The sequence below is a fragment of the Chrysemys picta genome, chromosome 5 (genome assembly GCF_011386835.1).
Source record: "Chrysemys picta bellii isolate R12L10 chromosome 5, ASM1138683v2, whole genome shotgun sequence".
Classification (NCBI taxonomy): Eukaryota; Metazoa; Chordata; order Testudines; family Emydidae; genus Chrysemys; species Chrysemys picta.
In genome coordinates this window covers 120698834-120710788 of record NC_088795.1, presented here as the reverse complement: position 1 = coordinate 120710788, position 11955 = coordinate 120698834, and the positions used below count along the sequence as shown (strand labels likewise).

The window sequence follows — 11955 nt, the reverse complement described above, 5'->3', positions numbered from 1 at the left end:
AGGGGGAGCTTCCTCATCCTCCTGCTGTCATTTTGTGAATGGCTCCTAAGCCTGGGGGGAAACATTGAGATGAAAACTGTTTGGTGAACTTCTGTCAAATTTGCAAATGGTTTTGTGTTGACCAAAACTGCATTTTTTGGCAAATAAACTATTTATCTGATACTTTTTGTCCAGCCCTACTAGAGAGATTAACTTTTCCCCTGTACGATACGGCCACAGTTGCAACCAACAGATTCTTGGAGTCCCTTCCCTTTAAACAAAATGGTGCGGATGGTGCAACCTTCTCTTTGAGGGGCCCTCTGGTTTAGAAGTTACTTTTCCCTTAGCCAAAAATAGCTTAAATCTGTTGACCTTCAAGTCCTGCTACAAGGTCCATCTTTCTGCATTAGCTGTTGGCTGGGGAAGGGAAGGTTGATGTTTAGACTTTGCGGGGGAGAGATTTTGGTTGGGGGTTGTGAGTTACCTGTTGCTCTTAGCTGGATTATTTTTCTAAATAATAGTCAAAGGAGCCTGGAGTAATAGGAACTTTATTGAGAGAGAGAGAGAGAGTTTCTTTTGTATGCTTCAGCTTCTTTGTCTCTCCTGTAATGCAGAGCCAGCCAAAACCAAAGTTAGTCAGCTTTGTGTCACCAGAGTGTAATGCTGAATCTGACCATTTGAATTTTTTGTTATTAAAAACTAAATCAAAATTGTTATGACTTTAGCATGATGTGGTCTTAATATATTCAATCCAATTAGTTGCAATGAGCTATTAACATTTCTTATAGTCACAAATATGAAAGATTAGTCAGCAGGGTTCATCTACTTGTGGGAGAGATTCTGATCTCCTCCACCTAATAGGGAAACTCACTGCCTGAGATCTCTTGAAACCCAGCACCTCCTTTGAGTTAAAGAAGCCATAGTGTAAATTGGCTCATTTTTCCTTTACTGTGTTTTTATTACAGAGATGTGAAAGTGATACATTAAAACTGCAAGAACTCTTCATTTTCTTAGCAGCTTTCATGTGCATATTTCAGAGGTGCATAGAAGGGAAGGACTATAGGGAGAGACCACAGTATGCATCACTGGAATGCAGCAGCCGCTGTTTAAACTCTACAAATCATTTGAGGGGGGAAAATGAAGAAGAAACCATGTCCACCCAAAATAAGAGGGGGGATTGAGAGCCCAGTTCTGCAATGTGCTGAGCGCCCTCAACTGCCTGAAGAAGAGTTTCAGACTCAAAAGCTTGTCTTTGTGTGGCTCAAATGCTTGTCTCTCTCACAGCAGAAGCTGATCCAATAAAAGATATTCCGTCACCTACCTTGTCTCTTTAATCTCTTGGGACACACACAGCTACAACTACACTGCATATAATGAATCCAGTGGGAGTTAAGGATACTTAGCACCTTGGCAGTTCAAACAGAGGGGGGAGGTAGACTTTTGTATCAGTTAGAAATTGGAGTGACCAGTGGGTTAACACTACTATTCTACACAATGTGCCATGGATGTCTGAGGGCTTGCTCCTGTGAGGCACTGAGCACCCTTAACTTCCAGTGATTTCAGGGTGAGGTAAGGGCACTTAGCACATCACCTGATTTGAGGCCCCTGTTGATCACAAATAAGGGTCAGGCCCTGGGTTGTATGAGTTATCCAAAAGACAATGGGATAAATTCTACTCCCTGTTACACTGTGTCAATGAGGGGTAACTCTGTAAAAAAAATGGAGTTACTCTGGAATGATATTGGTGTAAGAGAGAGCAGAATTTGGCTTAGAAGGCTTTGCCTTCCTATTATTTCTTCCATGTGATGGTAATATTTTTTCATTGTTTACCTTATAAATGAATCACAACGTAACACTGTATTGCATCTTTCATACAAGCCATGTTCCAAGAGGCTTCTCAGGCTTGCTCTATACTACACAGTTAGGCTGCCTTGGCTGCAAGTATCTTCACTGAAATTTAGCTCACTGCTGTAAGTGCCTTTCTGTGCCCATTGGAAAACAACACCTCCGCAAGGGGTGATAGAGTGGTGGTTGATGTAATTAGGTTGGCACAATGTCAGTGGGGCCCCTGTATTCCACTGACTATTTCTGCCTTTCAGGAGCTGTCCCCCAGTAAGAATAAAGTCTATACAAATGTTCCTGGTGAGGACGAACACTGCCACTATCAAGAGCCAAGTGTGCACACCCACAAGCGATTTAATAACTGCAGTGGCTGTTTGCCCCCCTAAGGTAAGTCGACATAATTTTGTAGTGTAGACCTGGCTTCAGACGTGCTGCGTATAAATAAAGAGGACCAGTTTCCCAGCGCTTGGTGTCTGGATCGTTTGCTGGGGTATCAGCCGCTGAAGCAGAGAGGAGTGCTCCCTGCAACCCTTCCACTCGCTCCCTCTGGAGTTTACAAGGCAGGTATTTTTATTTGCTAGGTGAGATGTTGCAGCAAAGCACGGGAGCTCTTAAGCGGTGCTGACCATCGCTGCTGCTGCTTCTCTTAGAGGGTGTGGTCTTGGCAGAGAAGCCCAGTTCCCAGGGTGTGCATCACAGACGTTGGCATCGCACGGGGCACAAGCCCACCACCAGACCGTCAGCTGCCCCACCCGCTCCTTCGTGGGGCTTGTTGGCGCAAAGCATTGCGGGAGATGTAGTCCCTTGCCGCTCCTTAGGGTGCTGCTCTGTGGCAGAGCAGCCTACATTTCCCAGGGTCCCCCTGTACTGCTCCGCTCCGGCCACCCCTCTCCCTCTGCACCAGAGCTGTCAGGGAGCCGCGGTTGTCACCTGGCCGGGGGGCAGGCGCGAGAGCTGCACGGCGGGGAAGGGCTGTGAGGCGCTGCTCTGCGCCAGGCTTGCGCTCTGCCTTGCGCAGCGCACGGGGCGTTTGCATGACAGCTGCGGGGCCGGGATGCTGCCGGTCTAGAGAACTTGGGGATGCGCCACCAGGGAGCGGGGCGTTGAATGAGGCTGCGCTGGGTGGGGAGGCGGCTCTGGGGCACTTTTGATGTGTACCAGGGGCAGGTGGCTTGGCCCGCCCTTGGCGCTCTGCGCACCACGAGCCCGGGCCGGAGTGGGGAACTGCGCCAGTGCATGCGGCTCCAGGTGCGGCTGAGAGCAGCTCCCACTGCCAGACCATGAGCACCAGCACAGGTAGGCGCGCGCCAGGGGGCTGGCGGGCTCTGGAGCTCGCTGGGCAGGGTGGATCTTGCTGCAAGCCTTTGGCAGAGTTGTCCCGTTTTTATGCAAGATGTGGACGAGCCCCGGGTTGTGGGACTAGCTTGCAGGAGAAGGGGACATCATGCGGCTAATTCCCTCCCTTCCCCAGCCTAGAGGGTTTAATGCCGGGAGGCTGGGTGGGGGAAGGGTGCAGGGAATTAATTGCGGTTGCTTCCAGTCGTTTCATTAAGCTACTAAACAAGTGTCTGCATCATTTATGTTTTTTAAGTGGATATTTCCCTCCCTTTTGGCAGATTCCCCGTGCGGCTCAGTCACGTTACAATGCAGCTTTTCTTCGGGGCGAGTGGGGGCTGGGGAAGCTGATGCTACAAAATATTCCCAACCGATTCCCCCCTCCAAAAATAAAATGCGGGCATCCTCTTGCAAGCAGCCGGGTGAGGCTGTGAGCTTCTGCTGCTTCCAGTGCTGGATGCAAGGCGGGTGGCAGAGCCCAGCCAGCGCTGCTCTTCCTATCCTGCTAGCAGCATAATCCACCCGCAGCCAGCCCTTGTGGGGGGGCTCGTGAGGACGGACTGAATCCCAGTGGTCTAGGTGCGAATCGAACTTTTTAAGGTGTGGTTTTGCTTTTTTTGTGTGTGTGTGTGGTCACGATTAAAAGAAGGGTCTGCAAACTTTTGGCCAGCAGAAACCGCAGTGTTGCAGGGAGAGGGGAGCAGCACAGCCCCCTGGATAGGTGGGTAGTGCGCTCTCACACACACACGCCCCTTGTCACAGGCCAGTAATCAGAAGGAGACGTGTGTAAAGCCTGCTTGTTGTGAAGAGGAAAAAATCCGTATCAAAAGAGCGTCCCCGATCCTCCTACATGCAGCTGCTTTCTGCAGCAGAAATATGGGTCAGATCTATTGCTGCAAACGCGCTGCCTACTAGCCCACCCTGCAAGTTGCTACTGGAAAGTAAACACATATTTGCAAAAGGAAATGTGTGGGTTTAAATTCTCAGCCTTTGCAGATCTGGCCCAGACTATGTGGTAGTGCACAAGATGAAAATTGGAATGTCTTCTTCGGATCCACAGACTTATATAGAAGTCTGGGTAGCATTCTATCTGATTCCATGCAATGAAGAAATAAATTGCAATGATTATATTCAGACATGATACCCGTTTAAAATAATATATGCAGCTTCAAATACATTCAGATATTTGTGTGGAAGAATTTAATTTGGGAGTCCACTTGAAATTTTATTTTTAAAAGATTAAGCATTCACCTGTTTTGCATGGCACTGAAGTACTGATTAGTTTGGAGCAGAGTTGATTGCAAAATGTTACACAGCTTTGTCAGAAAATGTAGGTTTGCAGGGGGGGAAATACCTTTGAGTTGATTGTGTGTTTCACTCCTAAGGATAACAATGACTGCTAAATATACATCTTTCCCCCAACAATAATTATGTTGACTAGTTACAATGAGATGGTGACTCTGTATGTCAACAGATGAGTCTAAAGAAGAAGGATGGTCTAGTGATTACAGCACAAGTCTAGGAGGTTGATGACCTGAGTTCAAACCCCTATGGGCAAGTCATTTAGCCACTCTGTACCTCAGTTCCTCATATGTAAATTGCAGATGATTCTTTCCTACAAGGGTATTGTGAAGATAAATACATTAAAGATAGTGAGGTACTATAGGAATGGGGTCAGGTACATACCTAAAATTCATAGAGAATACTATTGAATTCAATGGCTGTCTTTCCAGTTATATTAGTTGGTTTTGGGTCAAGGGCACAATTTCATCTTTATCATTATATTCAATTTATATTAAAATTATAAACAAGTTTTATATATATACCTGTGTGTGTGTATGTGTGTGTATACCATATATATATATATACACACACACAACACTGCAGAAATGTCAGTGGACAGCAGCCTGGTGCAGATGAATTCTCAAAAATGTGTATCCCAGCCATAATGAAACAAACAAATTTCCTTAGTTATATTTTAAAAAATCCCCAAACAAAAACAACCCTCCCAAAACTGAGAGAATTTTAAAAAACATCCGCCCTCCCCTCCCCCCCCACATTTCTCTGTCTGGACATGAAAACAAACAAGCAAGCTTATAATCAGTTTCTACTAATAATTACATTTCAAGCCCAAATTTATACCCACTGAAGTCAATGGGAGTTTTCCATTGAGTTCAGCGAGACAAGGACTCTGCAGCATGTTCTCATGCATTGTACTCTAAAGGGCAAGTACTCTAGAGCAGGGGTAGGCAACCTATGACACGTATGCCAAAGGCTGCACACAAACTGATTTTCAGTGGCACTCTCACTGCCCGGGTCCTGGCCACCGGTCCAGGGAGCTCTGTATTTTAATTTAATTTTAAATGAAGCTTCTTAAACATTTTAAAAACCTTATTTACTTTACATACAACAATAGTTTAGTTATATATTATAGACTTATAGAAGGACCCCTTCTAAAAACATTAAAATGTATTACTGGCACGCGAAACCTTAAATTAGAGTGAATAAATGAAGACTCGGCACACCACTTCTGAAAGGTTGCCGACCCCCTGCTCTAGAGGCACAATTGCTTATAAAAGATTTTCACGGGAATTATTGAAAAAATCTAAATGTTTCCATTATAATCAGTATATAACCCAATGGCAGTGCTGATAATGTGGATAGACTAAGGGCTAGATTGTGACAGTCCAATCCACCCAGTGTAAGGGGCAGCACGTTGTTACAATGGCCCTAGAGTAGTCCAGGAGGGAAATCACAATCTGCTTCCCGATCTTCCTGCTACTCTGGGGAGGGAATGAACTGCACTGGATCTATACTCAGTTTGCCACATAGCTAGGGTGCTACCAAATTCACGGTCATGAAAAATGTGTCACGGGCCATGAAATCTGGTCTCCTCCTGTGAAATCTGGTCCTTTGTGTGCTTTTACCCCATACTATAGATTTCACGGCGGAGACCAGCGTTTCTCAAATTGGGGGTCCTGACCCAAAATGGCGTTGCAGGGAGGCCACAAAGTTATTTTAGGGGGGGGTCACTGTATTGCCATCCTTACTTCTACGCTGCTGCTGGTGGCAGCTCTGCCTTCAGAGCTGGGCTCCCAGGCAGCAGCCACTGCTCTCTAGCAGCAGCGCAGAAGTAAGGTTAGCAGTACTGCAACCCCCCTACTATAACTGTGTGATCCCCCCACAACTCCTTTTTGGGTCAGGACCCCCACAATTACAACACCGTGAAATTTCAGATTTAAATAGCTGAAATCATGAAATTTACTACACCTTTACCTCGATATAATGCTGTCTTTGGGAGCCAAAAAATCTTACCGTGTTATAGGTGAAACCCTGTTATATCGAACTTGCTTTGATCCACTGGAGTGAGCAGCCCCGCCCCCCCGGGAGCACTGCTTTACCGCATTATATCTGAATTCGTGTTATATCGGGTCGCATTATATCGGGGTAGAGGTGTATTTTTAAAATCCTATGACTGTGAAATTGACCAAAATGGACTGCGAATTTGGTAGGGTCCTACACATAGCTACCCTGTGGAACCTGCTTCCCCTCTTGTACTGCTAGGTGTGTTAAGAATTGCTGATACTGGGGTGTAAGGGACAGTCTTGTGTTCCTGCACCACCATTCTAGCCAGGCCAAGTTTGGCCTCTAAAGATTTTTAATTATATCATCCAAAAATGTTACTGCAGTTACTATGAGATTATTGTTCTGAGCTGATATAAAAATATAGATGGATTGGGTAGTCAGAATACTGTCTGGAAAACATAGTCACATCACATAACTTGCTATCAAGATATAGTATTTTTATATTATTAATGTCACAATTAGTTTATTGCACACAACTTCCATTGACTGAAATAGGAGTTCCATCCTCAGATCAATGGCAGGATATGTCCCTGAAGACTCTGCAGATGACTGGTAATGTTCACAAAAAGTCTTATTAAGTCTTCTGGTTTTTTTTAGAAAGGTCTCATTCCATTTAAAAACCTCAGATCTGCCATCGGATCTATGGGTGGGCACCTGCACCTATTGTACCGTCACCGTGTGTATGGGATTGTAGCACCTATTGTACCGTCACCATGTGTATGGGATTGTAGCATTCCAACCATACTTTACATACTTTTTTTTTTTTTTGGGTAAGAAATGTATTTTTGTTAGGAATTTGTGATATGGTTGTTGATACAAATCTCAGTCTTAAAAACTCTTTCCAGGTTCTAATATTTGCATTATTTACCTTTTGGAATTCTAGCAAGAAGTACAAAGCTGGTCACAAATGAAGAGAGGAAAAAAAAATTAGCTTCTCCCGAATTCACATGCATAAAGGATCGTAACGTTAATTTCAGTGAAGTGCATGCAAAATGTGAATCACAGTGTTGGTTACCCAGTGTTTAACAACATTTAAATTACATGGAATGTCACAAATCTACATGGGGGTTTAGGCTTGAAAATATTACATTGAAGAGGAAAATCAAATGCGTTTCATAGCACAGAGCAGAAAGCAACTGATCTATCTAGTATCATGGTGATCATGAGTTCTGAAATAGCTTACATGGAAGAAAATGGGGCAAAGTTGGTTAAACAGGGGTTAGGGTATAGTTACGTAGTTGGCTGTGCGGGGCCTGGAACCTGAAAGGTGTTGAGTGCTTCCTGTGAGATGCTGCGGTTGTCAGCTGATGTTGAAATATGAGTCGGGTTAAGATTTTGTTATGGGATTTTTTTATCAAAGTTACGGGCAATAAACAAAAATTCATGGACGCCCATGACAGGGTGGGGGGACTGACAGTTGAAGCCCTGCTACTGGGGGCACAGCTGACTGCCACTTCAGCCCCGCCACTCCAGCTTCGGGGGGCTGAGCTGTGATGGGGCTGCAGCCAGGGAGGTCTGTTAAAGTCACGGAAGCCTGACTTCCATGACAAAATCAGATCCTTAAAAATGAGATATTGATCACCCTCGACACTCCTAAATGAGATGTAGAATTGAGCCTATTTGAAAAGAAAGTCGGTGTGTCAATGGGAGCTCTCTATGAAAACAGTGTAGACTATTATAATTTTAATATAAAAGTGTAGTTTTACCTATCAGTATTGCTATAGCACATTCTTTTTCTTTTCAATCTCCCTCTTTTTTGGTCCATGTAATAGAGAACATTAGATTGCTTGTTAGATCCAGAAAGAGGTCATCCAGACTTGGAAGTCTTGTTGGACTAATTAAATATGAATGAGTGTGAAGATTAAAATATGCAATCCTCAACCAGTTTTGTAATTAAATAGAAAATTAAAACCACTTTCTTTGGCTGTATAACCATGTTACAGCTTCTCCGAGAAATGAAGCAATGGCCTATTTTGCATGATGGTAGTTATTTCTTTTTTAAGTTGAATAAGATGAAATTTATTTTCCTTTGGTGTTGCTGTTCAAAGTAGCAAGCCATATTCTGTATTCTAGATTTTTTACGTTAGGGGTCCTTTCTTACCAACTCATTTGGACAGGAGTTTAGTTCATTGTGGGACAGCTGCTGAGTGGCAACATGGTCTAAGGGTTGCCTACACTGCAGCTGGGAGCTAGCTAAGCTGCTCAAGCTAGCTTTGATCTACATAGTCATGAGTGGGTGGAGCTAGCCTCTGCTACCTTGGCTTCACTGCTGTTCTTACTCAAGTTAGCCCTGGTATGTCTACATGTGCTGTAATCACACTGCCCGATTGGCGTATAGACATAGTGTTAGCATCTTAGGCTGCGTCTACACTTGGAGCTGGGTGTGTGATTGCCATTGCTCACTGTTGCCTGTGCTGCTGCAGGCTACACTACTATTTTTAGTGTGCTAGCTCTCTTTGAGTATGTCTACTTGAGTTGGGCATCACTCCCCCAGCTCCAGCTGCAGACGTAGCCATAGATTTTAATGCCAGAAGGGACTGTTAGGATGATCTAGTCCAATCTCCTGTATAACACAGTCAATGGAACCTCACTTAGTAATTTCTACATCGAGCCCATAACTTCTGTTTGAGGTAGTCATAGGGTTTAAGGCTAGAAGGGGCCATTAGATAATCTAGTCTGACCTTCTGTATATCAAAAGCTCTAAATTTCAGCGAACTATCCCTTTATTGAGCCCAGTAACTATAGAATATCTTTTGGAAAGATATCCAGTGTCGATTTAAAGAAATCAATCCTTTTTTTCTTATTTATTTGTGTCATGTTTCTTTTTGCCAAATCATGTGCGTGTGGCACAGTGTTTGTATAATGATGAACATGCAATGTATTTGGCAATCCGCATATACCCGCTTCTCGTTGAAATGTAGGATTATATTTGATCTTTGCTCTTACTTCTCAAGCCATTTGTGGTTTAGATTCATCACACCATATGTTCCCCTGCTGGATAAAAACACACAGAGGACTACAAATTAATTGTAAAGCCTGTGAAAGTGGAACTGCGAGGCTACCTTCTGTTGTACGCAGTGAACTTGTTGAGGTGCAGAGGAGTGGAGAAAGAAGGAAAGCCAGGGATCAGTGGGAAATCTTGGCACCAATGTTGTGAATCCTTGGCTAGTTTGACAGAAAGGGATTCTTTCTGCCCAATACTCAGACCCCCAAAACCAGCCTCTACTATATACTCATACCATGCTCAACACTGTTGTATATGAATACCTTAGAGTAGTGGATTAAACAACATGACTAACATTTGTCACATGTTGTGTCTCATCCTCTCCCCCACGGGATAAGTGTGTGCAATGGATTGTCTTATTTTGATAGGTTTTTAGGGTTGTTTGTGGTTTTTTAGACCAGATGTTACTGTGCACTTATGTTAGTATGCGCCTTTCACTTGGGTGGAAGGTGATGAGGTTTGTGATGACCCTCAATTCCTGGGGGAGTTCCAGCAGTGGAAATATGGCAGGCTTGTCTGCTCTGTTGCTATTGATCCTTCTGATAGGTGACACATGGCATGGAGGATGTATTAATGCTGTTGTGTTTTTTTTACACAGGTATTAATAATAATCATAATCTATTTTTATAGAAGGGGAAAATGCTGCTTAAAGCATCTGCTCCCTAGCCACTACCCTGCTTCACAAAGGGACAGTGATGAGAGTGGAAACAACTTCCATTCCTACGTTTGGTCCCCTAGCTCACTTTTACAGGATTTAGGTGCTCAGCAAAGGGGAGCATATATGCCTTTATGTTGTTGGACAATGTGCGTGCTCACTGTATGCACCCCTAAACAAGTCCTTTTGGGTGGATACTACTGAATTTTGTTTGTTCCCTATGTCAAGATGTATTTGCATTGTGTCAAGGCATTTAACTATTGTTCTTTGAAATTCTGGAATAATTTTGTCACAACCTGTCAGTTGATGTTCATGCTCTGAAATGTAGACAGAATATTTGTTTTGGATAAAGCCCATTTATTTGTTGTTATCCTTTTCTAAAATATGTATGAGATGAAAATTTGTATTGAACAAGTGAATGTTTTCATCACGATTTTTAGAATCCTTTCCACCTTCTAAAGAGCAAATGTTTCTTTCACTGGTATTAGAAACCACATTGGTGCATCCATTCTGGAGACTATCATAATTTCATATTTCAAGTCCTTTTATGTATAGAGAAGGAATAAAAATCTAAAATGCAACCATGTTCACTCCAAGGAAACATGAAAACTGCTGAATTAATTGAGAGGATATGATTCCTGATGTGTATCATTTTAAAAACACTCGATGGATTTTTTTTGTATGGATTTTTTCACTATTTAGAAGTTGTTAATTTTAGACTCAGGCACAGTGGTGGCCATTAAACAGTCAATAATTGGTAACATATATCTCATGAGAACTATTAAGTATCTGAGATACCACTGTGTGATGCCTGTTGGCAAATGCTGAGGTTTCAGTGGTGACCCTCCTGCCTCCCAGGACCTACTTACTTTTTGTTGATGAGATGAAGATGTGGTCAATCTTTATATATTTTCAGTAGATGAACTAGAGCTGGTCATGTAGTGAAAATCCTGATTTATGGTTTCAGTTGGGGAGGCTACAGTTTCACTTGATCTCATTATACACCAAAGGAAAAATTCACCCTTGTGCAGAGCACCAGCTGAAGGCTTATGCATCATTTAACTCTTCAAAATAGGAGGTAAGTAGTTCATGCTCCAAGTCCTGGCCCATTGCACCAGGGTGAATTTTATCCTATTTGAGTGAATTTGGATATTTATGGCTGTAGTCAAGAATTCCAAATATTAGCATGTATTATTTTGTTGTTCTCTTGTTGTATTTTTAAAAGTTTTGGCTATCCAATTTGAAAGGTGAAATACTATGTGATGTCGATGACAACACAAATAACAGGTAGCAAGCAGGTAAAGTGAACAGCTCAGAAAACCCACAGACTGAAAATCATTTGGTGCATACTTCTGAATAATGAAAATAATTAGCAGAAATTGGGATCCATTTACAAACTATTAGCTAATGCCCAATGGGGGTAAATTAGCAATGAATATTATTTGTAATGATTGATTAATTCAAGCAGTTCTCATAGGGATGGAGAGTATTTGGGTGTTTACATTGACCATTGTCTGAAAGGTTTGAGAGATTAGAGCTTTCTAAACTCCTGCAAGTATTGCACTTATGCTAAGATGGTCTGGAAGTCATAAAAATGACTTTTAGGGTTTCATCTTTATTTTTTCAGTTTACTTACGCTATTCATTTTGCTCAGTTTACAAGTTGAGTAGATTTTTTTTCCCCTCCCCCTTCTACTGTGGTTCCCAGCACTGAAAACTCAGCCTGGGATCTGAAAATGAAATTGAGGGTTTTTTTCTGCACCTTACATCATGCT

The 11955-nt window shown here is 42.9% G+C and overlaps 1 protein-coding gene across 6 annotated transcripts in view; it reads left to right on the top strand.

The window, feature by feature from the left end:
- Positions 1 to 2720: 2720 nt before the first annotated feature.
- Positions 2721 to 11955, top strand: part of ABLIM2 (actin binding LIM protein family member 2) — a 201552-nt gene continuing 192317 nt past the window's right edge. For all 6 annotated transcript variants that reach the window (XM_065597106.1, XM_065597102.1, XM_065597105.1 and 3 more), the window contains exon 1: positions 2721 to 3117. In XM_065597106.1, the coding sequence (XP_065453178.1) occupies positions 3102 to 3117 (16 nt within the window). In that variant the 5' untranslated portion in view covers positions 2721 to 3101. The remainder of the gene's footprint in view (positions 3118 to 11955) is intronic.